The 20,577-nt window shown below is 41.3% G+C and overlaps 1 protein-coding gene across 3 annotated transcripts in view; it reads right to left on the reverse strand.

Annotated features, from left to right (window-relative positions):
• ARHGEF7 (Rho guanine nucleotide exchange factor 7) overlaps positions 1-20,577 on the reverse strand; it is a 206,229-nt gene that overhangs the window by 45,795 nt on the left and 139,857 nt on the right. For all 3 annotated transcript variants that reach the window (XM_075563416.1, XM_075563415.1, XM_075563417.1), the window contains 3 exons: positions 9,395-9,517; positions 2,811-2,949; positions 784-843 (listed from right to left, as the gene is read on the reverse strand). In XM_075563416.1, coding sequence (XP_075419531.1) covers positions 784-843; positions 2,811-2,949; positions 9,395-9,517 — 322 coding nt within the window. The remainder of the gene's footprint in view (positions 1-783; positions 844-2,810; positions 2,950-9,394; positions 9,518-20,577) is intronic.

The raw sequence follows: 20,577 nt of genomic DNA on the forward strand, positions 1-20,577 counted from the left end.
GAAATTCCCTGGCTAGGGATTAGGCACACCATAGTGTTCAAAATGCTATCTTTGCTCTTTAAGTCTCTTGTAGGGAAATAAGGTTGAAAAATAACAAGGTACTCAAAGCTTAGAAAAATCAACCATTTTAGATCAAAAGAACAGGATACCCAGGGGCAAAGTTCAGAAGGTTTAGGAAAGGTGGAGGAATGGAAACAGAAAGCACCGAGAGGAAGTGGGTTAAGAGGCACAATGATATTACATTGTAGAGATTACAATCAATGGCATGAGACAAAACGTGTACATTGAATAGAAAATTGATCTGCTTCGTAACCTTCAAGCAACTCACAACGAAACGCTAATAAAAACATGTCATTTACAACAGATTTGCCTAGTGTAGTACGTCACTTCAATTTCCCTTGAGTTATCATGATGTAACTATAGGTGTAATTATGGGGCTTTCTGGCATCTATACGTTAAGGAGCAAACCATACGGCACACTGTAATTTTTGATCTAAGTAAGGGCTTCGTTTCCTCTTCATTTTCATCAGGCAAGATGGTGTCAACTGCACACTGCATTTTATTAACGAGTCTCCTTCCAAATCCTACAACCACAATCTTCTTCATACAATCCAACTGCGTAGATTCTATGTACTACCTACTGTATGCTTATTATTACTTCATTTGAGTAAAACATTGAGTTCCATTTCCACAAGTAATTTTTATCATATAACTTTTTCAGCTGTCAAACCATGAGTCTGCATTTATTTGCTATAATAATGTTCATAAAAGATAATCACTTACCGAAAGGTTTTTGAAGGCAGTCATGGATTTTTGGATATCTTGTCGATCTGGATGATAATCCTTTGAATAAAATGAACATACAATTAGTTTTTTGTAATGTATTCTTTTCTTAAAAAGGCACTCTCTATAGACCATCTGGAAATTTTTCTAATACTTTTAATCCCTTAATATGATCTTTTTTCTCAGCATTGAATGTGCTATTTCTTATTCTTTAAGGGGATCATGACGGTGGTGATGAATTTGGTTCTTAAAAACTGCATTTAGGGGAGAAAATAATTTAAAATTGAAACAAACAAACAGTGGCAAGGGTCATCAAAGCATAGCGTGTCTCTGTGAGTACTTTTGTTGGAACACCAACACACGCATTTGTGCAAGTGTTGTTTAAGGCAATCAGAAATGAAAGCGTCACATGGCTGTTTTTATGCCAGCCTTGGGAAGCCCTATGGGGCAATTCTACTCTGTGCTGCAGAAACTGGAATTGACTACAGAGCAACAGGATTTGGATAAGGTTGCTTCTGTGCCACAACTGTTGAGTTGAATGTTGCAACAAAAACTAAACTATTTACCAGATGCCCTGTTTGTAGATTGGCTGGTGTTCCCCTTTAAGGTAAACGGAGACCCTAACCCCCAGGGCCTCAAGCATGACTCTGCTTGGACACGGGTTGTTTGCAGATGGTGTTATAACATGAGCTTGTATTGGAGCAGGGTGGCATGTTCTCCTGTTAAAGAGAGCCACAAGGCGAGACAGCCACCTGAAGAAGCAGCTACAGGCCAATGGCCACAAGATGCTTCTGGGGCTACTAGATGCTGGGAAGGGCAAGAAAATATTTCCCCTCAGAGCAAACAGGGAAAACATGGCCCTGAGGACACAAACCAAAAAAAGTGAAGAGGAAATACACGTGATTAAACCCCCGATGACTCCCCTCTAACCATGGACCCGGGCTGCTAACGTGCAGAAGGCACGGGGAAGCAGAGTGTTGCAGATGCAGTTAGACTAAAATTTAGCACCCTACCATTGGACCTCCCCTGTAAGCTATTTAAATTTGCCCTAGTTTTAAATATTTTCTGCATTCTTTTCCATTGAGGTTTAATTTTTAATGTTTTACATTTTGTTATCTTTGTTAGTTAAAAAACCTTTTTTTTCTGTTCATGAAATCCAGGATAGGTAAATCTACAGACAATAACTGGATGAATGGTCTCCTGAGGATGTGGCAGGGGAGGTTGATGAGGAAATGGGGAGTTAATAATGAGGAGTAAAAATATGAAGAAAATGCTCTAATACTTATTGTGATGATTGTACCACTCTTCTTGATGTGACTGAAGTACTGAATTGTATGATATGTGAATTACGTAATGCCAATAAAACTGAAAGGGGGGATTCGGTTTCTATAAGCTAACTTGTGGTCCTTCGTTATGCAGCCCTTGACCCCTAGCCAAGGAAATAACAGAGTTCAAAGTTAGGGTTAGGTCTGCAATATGCTGATCAAAAATAAAACAAATAGTTGTTATTCTCAGTTAGCCCACCCAGAGAAGGGCATCGCGCTTAGGAAGGCAGAGGGCCGTCAAAAAAGAAAACCTCACTGAGAGGGGCTGACCCACGCCTGCAACAAGGCGCTCAAGCCCCCAACAACTGCGAGGATGGCCGGGGCGGGGCAGTTTCGCTAGTGTACAGAGAGAGGGCTGCCCTGAGTCAACTCAGCGGCCCCTAACAACTACATTAGCATTCAGCAGTTCTTTACTGTAACTCTATAAATTAAGCACTTATAATCTATAGCTAAATGTTCCTGATATGATAACACAAAACATTTGAAAATTAATTTACGTTTTTGAAGAGTTTTCTATCATCAACACTGGGAAAGCAGAAAGCAATTTTTACAGAACCTTAATTAGAAAACCTTGATAATTTTTTTTTTCAGCGGGAAGATAATAGGCTTCTGGCTTCTAAAATAACTTCTTGGACAGCAACGGACAGAATGTCACTCACTTATAGCTAACGTATTCTAAGTAACAGAAATATAAAGTCGTACCTCCATATGTCTTTCAAGTTCCTTTAGTAATGTGGGGTATTTATCTAGGCGCATAAATGGTTTGCTGAGGCCTGTGGTCAGCACAAGAATTCCAGGGTTGTTGGCACCTTTCATTTCCATAAATTCTCCCAATTCCTCGCTGAGCATGTAACAGAACAGGGGTGGGGAGGGGTTGGGGGGAGACGCCTGTTGTTAGAATTAGTTCTCTTATTTCCATTAGCAATAATCAAGGCTTATAAACTAACAGAGTACAATTCATCATTCAATGTCCTGAAAGCTGTAGCTTTTATCATAAAAAACACCAAGGGGGGGGGGTGTGCCTAAAACACTGTTACTGCTCTTATTATCAGTTGCAGTTGCCTATAAAATAGAACACATTCTTTCCCTGTGAAATTCTCTTAAAGACTATTTTAAGCATTGTTACTTTTATAAAGATGCGTCCAACTGTTGAAAAGTATGCATTCTCAGAACTAGAATGGATCTCAAATTCTAGAAACCTTCTAAATGTTAAGAACTATGAAGGAGTTGTTCAAATAAAAGAAGCCTTAAAGGTACAATCAATTAAATCACAGTACTAACCCAATAGCTAGATGTGTACAGGTTCAACAAGTGTGGAACTGAAAGTCTACTGTATTCTAATTATTATATTTGATGAATACGTGATGTTGTTTCCTGGCCTTTAAGCAGTCACAATGTAGTAGAATAAAATCATTAATAGTTGGCTTGGCATCCAAAAAGCATTTTTTGCATCTTCATTTTATTTAATCCTTACAAATGGAGAGTAGAAAACATATCCCCATATACAAAAATTAAAGAATTTTAAGACAATTATTCAGTATTTCACCATTCTCTTTCACTATCATCTTCATCATATTACTTTCAACTTTTACTATCAACTAATACTCACAAGGGCTTATATTTTCTTTTCCGCTCTAAAAGTCATACAATGTCTACTCTATCCCTGTGTGGGGACGTGAGGGACTGGGGACCAGAGGGGGTAGGGTGGGCTCTCTAACCTGTCCAATGGGGGGGGGGGGGGCAGGCTCCAGAGAGTATCACAGGCCTTGGGGCTCGGGGGCATCCAGAAGGGGGGCTTGAGTGAGGTCTATTTTTTCTTGCAAACTATATTTGCCCTGAGAGTTCGAATTCAACAGTCTAATGTTTAGAATGATTACAGAAAAGTGAGGAGTACAATTGTGGAAATCAATCCCAAAGACAAGGATCTGATCTCAAACACTATCACTGACAATTTTCTCTCAAGTCACTTAGGTGCTGAAATTCTTCCTCTTTCCCTTGTACAGAAGATGATCTCTTGGCTAGAACCAAGAGTCTGCGTCAGTCACTCCCAAAGCCCCAATGCAGACATCTGGAACTGAGTGAGCAAAGCGAAGGACACACGAGCTGAATCCAGCTAAAGTTTCCCGTGTGACATACAGAAAAAGCACAGCCTTTTGGTCAGAAGACCTGGCTTGAATCATGGACATGCCACTTGTACAATTTTGCTAGTCTCGAGTTGTCTTTTGTTGTTTTTTTTAAAAAGGAAAACATACTTCCAGCTCTCAGTATTCCATGTATCAAAATCTAAAATATGTAAGAAAATTCAGGCAGAATAACTGAGCAAACGCATGATAAATAAATCTGAGCCTCAGCCATCCCATTCCTTCTCCATCCACCTCCAGTTTACCCCACACTCAGGCATCTTGGAAAATCAGCCATAGTTAAAGAGTTCCTATAAAATATTTAAGGTCTGAATTGAAATTCACAAACTACTATTGAATGAGACTTAAACACATAAGACCTCCACAGAAGGTTACTTCCGTCTAAACACCCTGCCATCAAAACAGGTGATCTCATTAAGCAGGGTTCCGGCATTTAAAGCCAGAGTACATGTCTGTGCTGTGTATAAAACACACCAAGCTCCTCATAGATCCACTCTCTCATCCTACATTTTGCATTTCAAGCAACTTTGAAAACATTCTCAGGTCATGATGGGCTCAGGATGTCCTCTGCAGGGCAATGACATACTGAAGGTCGTGAAGACTGACCCACAGGGACAGCAGCAGAACAGCCATGGGCTACATACATCCCTGTGTCTTCCACATGTCAGCCAGGCCACAAAGGGTAGGGGAGCAGGAGGGGGTTGACTGGAGATCAAGGGCAGGCAGTAGGAGGCTAGGCGAAGGCTCTAGTGTAGAGAAGGTTCAAGGAAGGAGGTAGGGAGAGAGGCACATAGAGGTAAGAGATGGACTGAGGACAGGCAGCTGGGGCATACCACTACCACCCCAAGTCCCACTGCCTCCAAGGTGGTGGGGAAGGAGGGCCACCACGACAAGTATATCCGGAGAAGCACGTAGGTAGGTACCCATGCAAGAGAGACTGTGGGGACACAGTGGTGTCAAAATGGAAAATGGTCCCAACTCTTGAGTAACGCTAACTTCCCAGAATGGGAACCTAAATGTTTTGTTAAGCGATGCGTAGGAGTGAGAGTCACATAATTTCATGTCAACTTGAAGATACATATTAAACGTATGGGTGGTACTCAACCTGTCAATCAGGTTACAATCTGATGGGTGTGGCCCTCCCTGTGGGCGCGGCCTTCTCATAAGGAGGGCCCTGGGACATTTCCCCCTCTCTGCCTTCACCTTCCTGCTGGAGAGGCACTCTGGGACCTGCCAGAGCACTGTTACACCGCCGTTGAATCCACAAGACTGTACACCCACGGGCCTAGGATCTGCCTGCATTTTACATCCTTGCATGTGGCTGCGTGAGTCTGAAGAGGGATTTAAGGACTAGTATCAGACTTAAGGAGTTGGGAGTGGGTTGGGATGTTTTCTTGATATATAACTACCTCTTGATATAAAGCTCTTTCTTACACACATCTGAGTGTCACTGTATTTGTTTCTCTGGTCAACCCAGCCTAAAGCAGGGGTTGTACAAGAACAATTTGGTTAACGTCACCTATAATCTTGGTAAAAAAGACCCTCTATGAGTTTTATTTAAAGAGGTAACACACATATAGACACTGTGTTTAACTCCACTACCATTCCGAACAGAATGACTGAGTTAAAATTTGAACACAGATCTGACCCAAAGGCGCCATAACAATAACCGGTTGTCTTTTAAATTCATAGCATCTTGCACTATGAATACATTCTTTATCAGGAAAGTCAGCACACATATTCTTGTTCAGAAAATGCTCATCTACTGAACTACTACATATTCACTATATCAATCACCAAGGCCTAAATGATGAATTTAGATATGGAAAGTTCTATTTTACTAGCATTTTGAATAGTTTATTTGATATAGTCCCAAAGAATCAAATTTGATACCAAAAGAATATATGAGCTTCTTTAAATATAATCCACCCAAGGGCTTTTTTTTTAAAACCAAAAGGAAAATCGAAGGAAAATCCACTCAATTATTGGTACTTCTGGGTTATATTTGGGATTTTAATAACTAGGGCTATGGTAGAGGAAAAGAACCGAGACTAAGAAGGGTACCCTTATCGATTACCAGTCCAACTCAGCCTACCTAGCCCCACTCCAAGTCTAAAATTGTTAAATCAAAGTTTTAGAAGCAAAGTGGATTACAGTCTGGTAAGGATAGAATATGTACATGATTAAGAAAGGAAGCAGAATTTTATAAACTTTATAGGTGATTGTGCCGGGTTCCTTTGTTTTTTACTTAGTGCCAAAATAAAGCAGCTGATTACAGTTATTTTGACAAAAACAATGGCCCTTTCAGTTTACTTAATTTCTACTGATGCTAGCAACCCTTCTACAGTGTATCTCCTCTCTATGTACTGAAATGACACTGCAGGCTGCAAAGAGTAACAAAAGGAGCACACATAAAAAGGACTATCATTTTGTCAAGCAAAAAGTAACAATTAAACTGCTGGAGGAAAAACAAAATGCATTTTTTAAACAGGCTAAATTATAAAACCTGTAATTCACTCAAAATAGTCATGAGCAGAGGTGTCTGTTATTGTAGGGTGATGCAAAAGGTACATATCGGATATACAGTTCTACAGAATTGGTGATTCTGCCTGGGCATTAGGACGACTCATACCTAGAATTTAAACTAAGACAAAGGACAAAGAAATGGCAAGTAAGGCTTTTCAACTTCAAAACACTATATGCAAATTAATTCCTAACATTTATATTCAAGCACAGAAATAAACGAAGCTACCCTCATGCCTGGGGACTTTTACATTTTAAGGAACGTAGAGAAGCAAGAGGTTACAAGTTAAAAGCCTGCGTGTAAAAAAGGAGTGAACACTAAGAGAAATGCTCAGACAAAGGAAATCCCACTCCCAATTCACCAACTTACGTTTCCGAAGTGGGCTTTGATTTATAGGAGACGGAATGGGAACTCTCACCGCTCGGTGGTCGGAGCAGGGCACACAGGCACCGCATCCCGCCTGACAGCTGGGCACTTGCTGGCACCCTGAGCGACTTCTCGTTTTACGGCTCAAAATCCCAGAGCTGAATTCTAATGCAACTTGCTCCAAGACTGTAGTTCACAATATGACCTAAGCCCACCCACTTCCAAACTCTGGATTTACCAAGGGGAGGAGGTAACAAAGAGTCTCCAGATTCAGAAACTTATCTGCATTCTTCTAACTGCACTGGCTTTCAGAAAATGCCGTGCTTACATTTCAGAGATGACACGTGGTTCAGGTCGTGGTTCAGGTCGTGGTGAAGGCAGAACACAGACAGCACGTACTAGACAAGGATTTCTCTTGCAAGTCTTCATAGTTTAGGGAATGTAAACAGTTTACTTCTTTAAAATGCCACCTTTTAAGATCTTCACTTGAACTTTTCACGAGAAAAAGATTTTAGACTTATCTCCCAAGTCCACTTTCTACTCTTCTACTTCCCCAATCAATATCTTCTTTTCTAACCCTCGCTTAGAAAGTATTAAATATAACAAGTAATAGAAATAAAGAGGGGGTGGGGGGAAGAAAACAAACTTTTACAGTTGTACTCTCCTATTCGATGTCTCACCGCCCCCCCACTGCATCAATTATTCCTAAGTAACTTTCAGCAGTACAAACTTAACACTTGCCTTTTATAGAAATTCCATTTAACCTATAAAATCCAGGAATAGGTAGTATAACATATAATTGAATACATGCTTCCTAATTTAGGAAAGACACTATCTCCTTCCAGGAAGAAGAGTGGAAGAGGGAGACCAAAATTGGCGAAAGGTTTGAAAAACTTCCTTTTCTTTGACTAGGGTGTATTCTAACATTTTTTATTACCTTGCCAAAGGCTGTTGCTTCATTTCAGGATTAAAGATGCTTTAAGACAAATGGGAAGTTAAAGCTTTTTTTTGAGTAGTTAGCACTTAAATGAAGAATCAATAAATTTTCATGACCTCTTGCATCTTAAATAGAAGACAACAAAACAACTAGCATTTATTGAACATTTCCTGTGTTCTTATCAGTTTATACATAGCTGCTCACCGCTTATCATAACTGTATAAAAATTGCCCTTTGGGGACTGGGAACTGTAAGCCAGGAGTAAGGTGATTTGCCCAAGGCCACACAGCTTCAAAGATGCAGAGCCAGGGTTTCCGCCCAGGTCTAATGGATCCCAAGGGTACCCACCTTAATGCTCTACTACCACTCTCACAAACTCCGCCACTCCAACTGAGTTTCTAAACGTTTAAACAATGGCTGTTCATGGAAAGCGTTAGGTTTTAAGTTGAAATATTTTGTTGAAAGTAAGGTGAACTTAGTTCTTAATACAGAAGCATAGTGCTTTTATCTTAATGCTAAGAAAACAATTTTTCAGTGTACGGTTTTAATAGTTTTGAACCGCAATTTCAGAAAGAAAACATACATTTATTTCTAAAGTATTCATAAGTCTCTTTGAGAAGCAGAACCTGAGCGCGTTGTTCTTTGTATGTGCGCCTAGTTAAGACAGAACTCAATTCCAACACCTGGACTTACAAATGATCATGAGCCATTCCTCAGTAATGGTGTCAGCTGAGCATCAGGAAACAGATGCAACATGTAACTTCTCTGTACTGCCTCATCTTTTAAGACTAGTGAATCATCTGTGCATTCCTTTTACTTTTTATTCCAATTAAAAGTAAGTATTAAAAGCTAATGGTTTCTTCTAATGTTTGAGCTTTAAATTCTACCACTAGTCTTAAACAGGACACTTTCTCTTGCAACATATCTAAATGAGCCCGAGGGCTTCCAGGATTGTGAGCTGAGGGCAGTACGATTCCAGCAGCCTGGGCTGAGTTTGCCACCACCTTCCAGGATGCCTACTAATTCTTTCAAGCCATTTTCCAAATTCCTCTAGGATGAAGAATTCACTTCAGAGGAGCTTTATCTTTTACACACACACAAACGCGCACACATACGCTCGATCTTCAACATTTCAAAGACTCCTTTTCAGTATTTCTCGGGAAGCAATTTTGAGAGACAATTTTTACAACTTATCTTTTAGTAATCAAATGAATACTAAGAAGGTACTTCACTTCATATTTGAGGGAAACAGAGGTGTTTTATAAGGCTCCCTCCCCAAAAGGTCTACTGTAATTTGGAAATGTCTAAATGAACATACCTGTGTTCCGTGAGAACATTGACTGCAGACGGGTGATTGGCACAATAGGCAAGGTACAGAGCTTTCATTTGTGGCATAAGGTTTAAGAAGCAGCCCCCAACTCTCTGCTGAGCTTCAGGCAACCTGAAGAGGCGCAACACAGACAGGCAAAATAGTGTTACACACAGAAGGAAAATTGTTAAGCTACCATGTTGAGTGAATCCCAGAATTTACGTCCTCATACTATAAATTAAGGATGGAAGTGTAATTACATTGTAAGAAACAATGCCATACAGTCATGCACTGATTTCCAGTTCTTTTCTCAAGTATTCATTCATACAAGTACTAGGGCTTGTAACCAAGTTGAACCCCCAAATCAACAAGATGCTATGAACCCTTAAATTCTGCATAAAGAACTATAAAGCGTGATTTGGCCTGTGAGATCTTTTTTACTTCATAATAGCATCAAGACGGGTGTATACACACAGATACATACACACACACACACACACACACGCATGCACCCACGTGCAACTGTGAGAGAGGTGCTTCTTCAAGTCAGCATCCAAGGTTAAAAGTATATGAGATTCTCCTTTCTGATCTCCCACGGGGATGGCCCTTAAGACACCTAGATTTGAGACATTGAGCCTCCAAAACTGTGAGAAGAGATTTTGGTTGCTGGAAGCCACCTAGTTTGTGGTACTTTGTAGGCCTTGAGAATGAACAAATATTAGTTTTTTCGCATCCCTAAACCCAACTATAAAGATATAAAAAGTAATTTTTTTAAAAAAAGCTATAAACTCATAAGATTAAAAAGAGACAATAAAAATAATCTTTTGGAAGGTGGACAGCATTTGGATGTCTGCTACTAATTTGAAAGACGCAACCAATCTGAATCTGAAGGCAGTGAAAAAAGCCAACAAGAACCCATCCAGTTTATACAAAGAATCCCAAGTCTTCGGAGTTACTAAATTCTTGAAGATTTTCTACTCCATAAAAAGTGACAGCCTCAGATACTCACCAGGGCCGTTGTTCTACTCTGCCCTATCAGGCTGCTATGAGTCGGAATGGACGAGATGGCAGTGAGTTGAGACAATCAGGGTTAAGAGTGGGAATAAAAACAGATAATGGGCTGGGTGTTTGTTTAAGCTGCAGGGTCCTCCTCTCTCTGTGCCTCCTTCCCACTCGACAGAGGAGTAAAGGGTCATTCTTTAGTGAAATAGGACAGAAGGGCTGAGGGTCATCGTGGTAGCTGCAAGCAGGGTTCGTGCATGGAAAACAGGGAACTGAAGGCATTTACCTCTTCCTCCCCCAAAGTCCCAAGTCTTGGTTGCCCACAGCCACTGACTATCATCAATGCAGGCTGAACCAAAAGCCGTGGACCACTGGGGGAAGCTGTACAAACTGGGCCAATTATATTTATCAGAGGTCTCAATTTTCTTATTTATAAATAAAGTTATGTCATCCTAGTTCCAAGAATCGTTATAAAGGTTAAATGAGATCAGTGCTATGTGAACTAAAAACATTATGCAAATGTAAAGAATTGTGATTCTCAAAAAAAAAATTTAAGTTAAAACATTATTGTTAATGGGCGAAGTATATGGGTCGAGCAGAAAACTTGTCTTTTGTCACCATTCCTTGACTCTGAAAATACACACACGAAACTATGATTTCAGGTTAAGCAGTTTGTTTAAGGTTAGGCAGTTTATCCAGGTAGCCAGGGTTCTTACTGAGCTCATTTTATGAGTAAGACTGAGAAATAAAACCAGATTGTTTACCACAAATGGACAGGAGACCTACTACTGGACAGACAGCAGCTGGCAGCCCTCCCAGTAATAAAATGTTCTCAAAGCAACCTAAGGCATTTACACACCTTCAAATTCCATCGCTGATGCCAAAGAACTGATTAATAGCGGAGGCAGCTAGCTCTTCTCCCAATTATGCTAATACTAGCCAGGGAGAGATGCAAAGTGAGGGAAGAACAAAACAGAATCCAGAAGTCTCCTTACTTCCACTTCACAAACAGATTATCTACGCAAGGACTCCTGGAGCAACTCAATCCTTAAGGTGACTGAAGGCTTTACGTGAGATGGCATGAGAGGACCGCGAACTGACAAAGGAATAAACATCTGTCCTGGAGCAAGTAGTCAGAATGCTCCTTAGAAGCAAGGCTGCCAAGACTCTGTGTCCTCTACTTTGCATCTGTTATCAGGAGTGCTCAGTCTCTGAAAAGGACATCATGCTTAGTCAAAGAGAGGGGAGTGCAAAAGAGGATGATCCTGAGGAGCTGAATTGACTCAGGGGCTGCAACAATGGGCTCACAGGGAACACCTGTGAGGGTGGTGCCGAACTGGGCAGTGTTTCCTGCTGTTGAACACAGGTGTCGCTATGACTTGGGACCAACAAGCGACACGACATATTTAGCATGCTATAGATAATGAACAAAACAGTGAGGTTCCTATTCTGACCACCTCCATTTGTTTGCAGTATGTTGTTGGTAGCAGGCGCTGTCAAGTCAGTTGTGCCTCATGGCTACCCCTGGTACAACACAAGGAACCCCTGCCGGTCTAGGGCTCTCTCCACAAACACTGCTCTGGCAGGCCACTGCTGCAGCTGCCGTGCCCACCCATCTCCCTGAAGCCTTTCCTCTTCTGCCCTGACATTCTACTCTACAGAACATGATATCATTTCAAAGGACTAGTCTTCCTGATCCTGCGCCCAAGGTACCCGAGACAGATGAGTTCATTCTTTAAAAAAAAAACAAAACATTTTATTAGGGGCTCATACAACTTATCACAATCCATATGTATGCATACATCAATTGTATAAAGCACATCCGTACATTCTTTGCCCTAAACATTTTCAAAGCATTTGCTCTCCACTTAAGCCCTTTGCATCAGGTCCTCTTTTCCCCCCCTCCCTCCCCACTCCTCCCAGATGAGTTCACATTCTTGTGATAATCCAATATTCAATATGCTTCACCAACACCACAATTCAATTCTTAATAGTTCGTAATTAAATTCAGTTCGATTATTTTCCAGTCTTCCTTATTCAATGTCACGTCTTTGATACATATTAATCATCAAATGAAAATGTCACTGCCCTCATCAAGTGCACCACCAGCCTGAAGCGAACGTCTTTGATTTTAACATTTATAAGTCTTTGAAAACAGACTTGTCCAGGGTGATAGAGCATTTGGTAGCCTATTGCTTCTATGGGTGTTGATTTGGGATCACAGTAAAATTAATTCTTGACAACGTCAATATTTCCCAACTTATCAAGCTATTATTTATTGGTCCAGTTGTATGGATTTTTGTTTTCTTGATTTTGAGATGTGATGCACACTGATGCCTGTAATTTTTTTACCTCCAACAGTAAGTACTTAAAGTCTTCTTCGCTTTCAGCAAGAAAAGTTGTGTTGTCTCCATATCACAGTTTACTGAATCTTCCTCCATTGTTCTGTACTTTTTCATATAGTTCAGCTTCTTAGATTATTTTGCTCAGCAGACAGATTAAATTAGTATGGTGACAGTATACAAATCTGACATATACCTTTCCCAATGTTAAACCATAAATTATCCCTTTGTTCTGTTCAAACAACTGCCTCCTGATCTTGCTGCAGGTTCTGCATTCTGGAATTCCCGTTCTTCAAAATGTTATCTCTAATTTTTTAATAATCTATACAGTTTAATCACTTTGCATAGTCAATAAGATGCATTCTGCATTGAGCCAAAATCAACTGACAGCAATGATATCCCTCATTTCACATCCTCTTCTAAATCCAGTTTGAAATCCTGACAGTTCTATATTTCTGTAATCATTTAAAAACTACCTTAGGCAAAACTTTACTTGGGTGTGATATTAATAATATAGATAGAAAATATGCACAATCGATGTATGGATTGTAACAAGAGTTGTAAGAGTTCCCAATAAAATGATCATTTAATAAATAAATTAAAAGGAAAAAAGAAAATTTGCAATATCCTATTGGATCACATTTCTTTGGCACGGACATTTTGAAAATAATAAGGATTTTTTTCAATCAGTTTTGGCACAGCTGAGTGAGCACCTCCAGCACTTGCGCTTGACCTAGGTGTCTTCCTGTAATGCCGTCACCACTTGATAATATGTTGCTTCCTAAAACGCTTAGACATCACCCAATTCTTTCTAGTACAGTGACTGCATATTCCTTCCATCTTCCCTGAATATCCTCTGTTTCTTTTAATATCTTGCCCATAGAATCCTTCACTATTACAACTCAAGGTTTGAATTTTTCCTTTATTTCTTCCTATTGAGAAATGCTGGGCATTCTTCCACTTTGATTGTCTAACTGCAGGTCTTCGTCCATTATAATCCTTTGTCTTTCTGAGCTTACTTTGTAAGCTATTTTACTCTCTAATTTCTCTGCTTTAATTACTACTCTTTTTTCAACAGCAGGTTTCAGAGTCCTTTGGCATCTATTTTGGTCGTTTGCCTTTTACTCCTGCCTTAATGACTTTCTTCTCCCTTCATGTATGATGCTTTCGATGTCGCCCTAGAGTTCATCAGCTCTTCTGTCCTCAGTATTTAATCCATCAAGTCTGTTCTTTAGGTGTTCTTTAAGTTCAAGTGACATATACTCAAGGTTGTATTTTGGCTCTCGTGGACTTGTTTTAATATTCTTCTGCTTCAACCTGAACTTGCATTTGAGCAACTAATGTTCTGTTCTGCAGTGTAGTCGGGTTTTGAGTCTTCCTATAAACACAATCAGTTTGATCTCTGTGTATACAAACCAAGGCGTTCCATGAGTATAGTTGCCATTTTCGTTTTTGGAAAAGGTATCTTTTAAAATCGTTTTATTGGGGGTTCATACAACTCTTATCACAATCCATCCATCGATCCATCGTGTCAAGCACATTTATACATTTGTTGCCATCATCATTCTCAAAACATTTGCTTTCTACTTGGGCCCTTGGTATCAGCTCCCCATTTCCCCCTCCCTCATGAACCCTTGATAATTTCTAAATTATTATTATTGTCGTTTTACACTATCCGACGTCTCTTTACCCACTTTTCTGTTGCCCATCCCCCAGGGAGAAGGTTATATGAAGATCCTTGTAATCGGTTCCCCCTTTCGACTCTACCACCCCTCCTCCCTCCTGGTATCGCCACTCTCACCACTGGTCCTAAAGTGGTCCAAATCTGTCCTGGATTCCCTGCGTTTCCAGTTTCTATCTGTAACAGTGTACATCCTCTGATCTAGCCAAATATGTAAGGTAGAATTGGGATCATGATAGTGGGGTGGGGGAGGAAGCATTTAGGAACTAGAGGAAAGTTATATGTTTTATCGTTGCTACACTGCACCCTGACTGTCTTGTCTCTTACCCTGCCACTTTTCTGTAAAGGGATGTCTAGTTGCCCACGGATGGGCTGTGGGTCCCCAATCTGCACGCTCCCTCATTCACACTGATATGATGTTTTTGTTCCTTGATGCCTGAAACCTGATACCTTCAACACCTTGTGACCACACTGGCTGTTATACTTCTTCCATGTGGGCTTTGTTGCTGGAAAAGGCATTTCTGATGAATAAGTTGTTGGTCTTGCAAAAGTCTATCGTGCATGCAATCTTTGGCATTGTGTCACCAAGGTTGTATTTGACAGCTACCGATCCCTCTTCTACAATCCATTCACTAGTAATCATAAGTGTTTCTTGAGCATATGTTTAACGAATTTCAGACTGCAGAAAGAGGTAGAAAATCTTTCATCTTTGGAATTGATGGTTGGTGAGTACTTTTTAGTGATCATCACATTAAATGGTCGTCCAGATATATTCTTCTCGATGACCATGTTTACTGAATAACGCCTTTCGTGCGACATTGTCTGTGGGATGGGAGAGAAGAGAGTCTGCCCTCGTCTTAGTACTTTAGCACATGATTGTCTAAGTTGGCTTCTTATTGAATAACTGTTCGTACACTAGTCTTTACATATGCCACTTGTGGTGCCTTTTTGTGTGGAAGGTATTTTTTCTTCTGGTCTGTGTAACTCCTGAAATAACCCAGTTATAAATTATGTCATTAGGGATGAGCGAGAAAGAGTACAAGTCTAAAAGTGATCAACTACCAGCCACTAGAGGGCAGTCAACGCCATTTCTACAAAACTGAACAACAACAAAAGTAGAGATAGAATCATCATGTTGGCAGGTGGGAATCTTTGATTTGGCTCAGGGAGACAAATGCCCCGGAGAGTTTCCTAAACTGTAATCTTGATGGAACCAGATTTTCTCCTGTGGAGACAATGAGAGAGTAGCAACCACAGAGCTCTCAGTTAACACCGGAGCCTCACTACTTCCCTTCAACTTTTCTCTGCTGGAACAAATGGTGAAGTGCTCTTAACCCATGGCCTCATCACTAGAAACATGCCAATCTACTAACGAGGCATTACACAAGCAATTACTCCGGCTCGGGCCCCATTCTTTGCCTTCTCCTTCCCATCTACCTGTAAAGACAAGGAAAATCTCAGAGGCACAAGAGATCCCCCTAATTAGGAATGCAAACAACTCGCTGAACGATTTCAGTGGGCAGCATTTGGAGAGCGGTATTGGTTTCCTGTTTCCTCTGGCTGTTGCTTGTACTTGACCCGGTCTGTCTGGTACCCTCTCCAATAATCTACACCTAACTCTTTACATTTAGCTCCTCTCCAGTTCTATCCTCTATAAAAACACTACCCTTTCTAAAACACAAGTCTGCAGATCACCTTGTCTTTACCGCTTCAACATTTACCCAATCACTCTGTAACGCCACACAAGACTCTGCCTTCTTCTTCAGTCGTTGCTCGGTTTCCTCTGTGTCCTGACCTTCATTCCACCACAAGCTCCTCTGCTGCGTCTCTCGGTGCACTCTCCTACTCTTTCCACCTAGCAACGCTCACTTACCTCTCAGAGTTTGACTCAGAGGTTACAAGTAAACGCTCCAGACATTGCTCCCACACTAACCCTAAATTTGCATCTGTCACACCAGCAACACCCCATGATCCAGAAAGCCTTTCACAGATCCGATTGCATCCAATGGGAGACACAGTCCTAATTCGACTTTATGGCTCATCTAGTTAACACTAAGTCTAAGATAAAACATACCTTTGGCAAATAGCCAAGAAATACTATTTCTTGAAGGGATATCAACATCATTTGCTCTGCCTTCAATAAGAAAAAAAATTATTATTTATCATTTTGAAAAACAGCATCCAATGCTTTCCACAGGGGGACAAACAGAATAGTGTTTTTACTGGCAAATCCAAGAAGACTTCAAAAACTGTGGGAAAACAAAATGAAAAGACAGTGGAATTTTTCCAAGAACTTCCTGAAGCCTCCTCCTAGTGTTATTTTCAGATAAGATACATTCAGATAAGGCAGTTTCAGAACATTATATCCAGATCCCAAATGGAATCAGAGAACTGTTCAGTCATCAAACTTCTTGAAAATTTGTAAAATTCTGCTTATTCAGTACTCCTTTGCCCTTATTGTGCATTTAAGGAACATCTGGAAGACTAGGGACCAAAGCTATGTTCAAGAGCATCAATATGCCAATGAACAAAATGTAGCCTGGCCTTCAAGGTTTTTTCCCACTACCGTTTCCATCTTATTACTGAAAATGACAAAGTGTCCTCATTTACAAACAAACCACCACAACAAAGCCCACTGCCAGAGTCCATTTCCGTCACAGTAACCCTATCAGGGTTTGCAAGACCCTTATCTTTATGGGAGCAAATGACCTCACCTTTCCCCTAGGAGCATTTGGTGAATTTGAACTGCCAACCTTGTGGCTAGTAGCCAACACTTCTCATCCTCATGTATGCTCATTCGTAATTAGATCCGGCCTGGTGTGCTCTTTTATCCTGCATTACTCTCATGTGAACTGCTCTTTTTTCTCACCGAACGTCTTTGCAATCATCTTCAAGGTAAGCTGGTCTTTTTCTCTTTTCTGAAACACATAGATCATTTCCGCCATCTTTTTTTCATAACTTCTTTACTCAAGCTCTTGTGTACCTATTGCTTCCCAAATCACATATATTGACTACTACTCCGAACAGTATCACATTCCGTAAAGATGCCATCCTTGACTTTGTCAACTCTGACCGAAAGCTCACCAACGCCTATGAGTTCAACCTCAGTCACCTACCTGAATGGCCTAATTTCAATCATGGCCATTTGTGACAGTCATTCTGTCAAATGTAACCACAGTAACTAGCTACAGTCTGCTGTCATCTTACTTGCTCTTTCCTCTCACTCACATGGAGCTTGCTCTTTCACCTCCTCACCCTAGGGCCTCGACTTCATGCAATGCTGCCAGGTTCACTTCCACTGCTGCTGTCAGGGGCTAAGTGGCACCATTAACATACCCAGGGAGTCCCTGAGTGGTACAAATGATTAACACAGTGGGCTGCCAACCCAAAGGCTGGCCATTCAAGTTCACCCAAAGACACCTTAGAATAAAGTCCTGGCCATCTACTTCCAGAAAAACCAGCCAATGTAAACCCTTTCCGACACAGTTCTATTCTCACACGTGGGGTCAGCACCAGTCAAGAGACTAGGAGAGGATAAAGAAGCAGCCAATAAAACCAGTCCAAGCAGCACACAGAGAAACTCACGTTGACCTCTTTGTTTTGTTCTCTGCTATTTTCTTCACAAGCAGGACTCACCTTCCAAATTATTTCTGGCTGGATCCCAGAATACCTTTCACTGACTTTCACATGGTAACAACAATGGTCTCTCCTCTCATCTGCTGGACACTCCCTCCGGGCCCCCAAGCACATGGCTTTGCTATCTTTACACAAACCAGATTCCATCAACGGCAGGGCTCTGAAATTGCTCGGGGCTTCTCTCCCATGGACCCATCATCATCCCCTTGTGTTCTGAGAATCACACTTTGTGAATTTCTAGTTCTCAATTATTTCTACTTTCAGTTACTCCAATACTGGCTGGAGAAAGGCATATAGTTGTAGAGAGCTGGTGAGTCACAAAATATCATTATAGGTTTCATGTTCTAAATACCAAACCGGGTAATTTTGTTAGGTAGCTTAGTCTAGGGAATTGGGAAGTCCATTGAGGCATGCCCAGGAGAGCCAGCAAAGGACAAAGCTGGATTTTCCCTCTGGTGGGCCCAGATGGGCGTTACACCTGGAGCAGCCCACCTGGGCCGGGTGATTGCAATTCAGCCAATGGGATCGACCTGGGGTCGTTCACCACACCTCCCCCGGGAATCCTTGAAAAGGCAGGGACCCAGAGGGAGAGGGGTCTTGTCTTGGCTTGCTTGTGCGGTCTGGTCCTCTTCGTGGGAGGGGAGAGATCCTTGCCTGTCCTGGAGCAGTCTCTGCCAGGCCGCATGGTCAAAGGAATCCTATGGGTGCCGCGTAAAACCTGATGCTTCTTTGAACTTTCATTAAATTCACTTGGATCACGAGCCCGGCTTCGGCATGAAATCTTTCTCGCGCGGAGCCAAGGACCGAGGCTGAAATCTAGTCCCAGAGAGAGAGACCTTACATTTTGAGGTCCGTTAAAAATTAATGGTAACTAACTTACATTGTGCAAAAATGTTTAGCAATTTCTTACACATTTCAGAGAGACTCAAGCATGCTACGGTAATAAATAAGGGGGACATAAAAGTATAAAAAAATCATGTTGCCTGGTATCTCACAAAAGTGTGGGATACAGAAAGATTTCTCCCCAGGTTGCCTCAACCAAATATATGCCAAACCTAAGATGCTGCTCGCTACACATGGTAAAGGACTGTACACTTGGAGGCCAATGCAAGCAGGTCGGAGGTTATGCTCCCTGGGGGTTATCAGCCATCTAGAGCCATCAAACTGTATAGTCTGTCCCACCCTAAGTCGGGCCCACTCCCTTCTGATAAGGGCAGTGGATTGTTCCCTTAAGGAGAGTCAGAGGCAAGGTGGGGCCCACTCAAGGATGGCTGCCATGAGTCTAGGGTCTGCCCACCTTGTCCGTATGTACCCCTAATTCTTCCCCTTCCTATTGCATGCGCTACTTCATACCCTTCCGGTGACGCGGATGCCTATTGTACAGCCCTTTCCTGTGGCTTATTGGTTACCTGTAATCACGCCTCTAAGTATATACAGGCCTTGGTCAGAAATAAAGAGGAGCTGCTCTCTCCTCCCTCCCCGCCCTACCACTCTCTGTGCAGACTTGGCTGCTGAAATCATGGCCATCCCAGAGGTTGAGCGTGCTACCGTAAAATGTGCCTGACTCCTTATTTCACTCTCTCTCCTACCTCTGCTGTCTTCCATGGCTTCACCCTGATGTTTATATAAGCGTACAATGGCTCCTGCAGGCCCCCATGGATGTTAGAGGCTGGTCTACTCTAACAGCCTACTTAGAGTAGACTAGTTTTAAAAATCATAAGCTTCAGAAAACACAGACCTTGGTATTAAGACATAGGTTCTGCTAAATACTGTATGCAAGATTAAAATTCTGTTTTGAAATGTAAATAATCTATAGAGGTAAGATCAAAATAGTTTATAAAATATTGATTAAAAAGTATAATGTAAAGTATCTCCCCTGGAATGAGTATGATGGGTTTAGAAAGTGAAGGCATATAGCAATGGCTAGCTGGTAGGTAGGTAGTCAGTACTCCCTGTCTCGGTCCTTTTCCTTCTTCTGAACTAAAATAGAAAATGGGTGTTCATTTTATATTTGCATCTCAGAAGTTTCCTCTCTGTCCTGGTAAGAAATCCAGATGTGCGGGTTCAATCACAAAATCAGCAGAGACCAAGATCCAAGTAACAAGAAATTTGAAGGGTGATGAATCGAGATTCTCATGGTAAATAGTATAAACAGATCCTTATAAAGATGCTAACTAGTTTTGTCTGCTTATTCTGTCATTCCTCTGCCTTTCCAATTCAGGGGCCCCCAGCTATGTGAGGCTAATTAAAGTTGAGTGAAAACTAAAAATTCATTTCCTCAATCATATTAGTCTCATTTCAAGTGTTCAGAGGCCACATAGGGCCAGTGGCTGCTCCGCTGGACACTGCGGATACAGAACATTTCCATTAACACAGAATAATCCTATTGAACAGCACTGTTCTAACTCAATCAAGCTTCTAGACCCTGAATGTATCGTATATTTCTTATTAGCAGCTTTACTGCTGCATTTATTTACACTTCTATGAAGTCAGAGTATGCCAGCAATACATTGCGAATAGGACCGTGCAGC

The sequence above is a fragment of the Tenrec ecaudatus genome, chromosome 11 (genome assembly GCF_050624435.1).
Source record: "Tenrec ecaudatus isolate mTenEca1 chromosome 11, mTenEca1.hap1, whole genome shotgun sequence".
Lineage (NCBI taxonomy): Eukaryota > Metazoa > Chordata > Mammalia > Afrosoricida > Tenrecidae > Tenrec > Tenrec ecaudatus.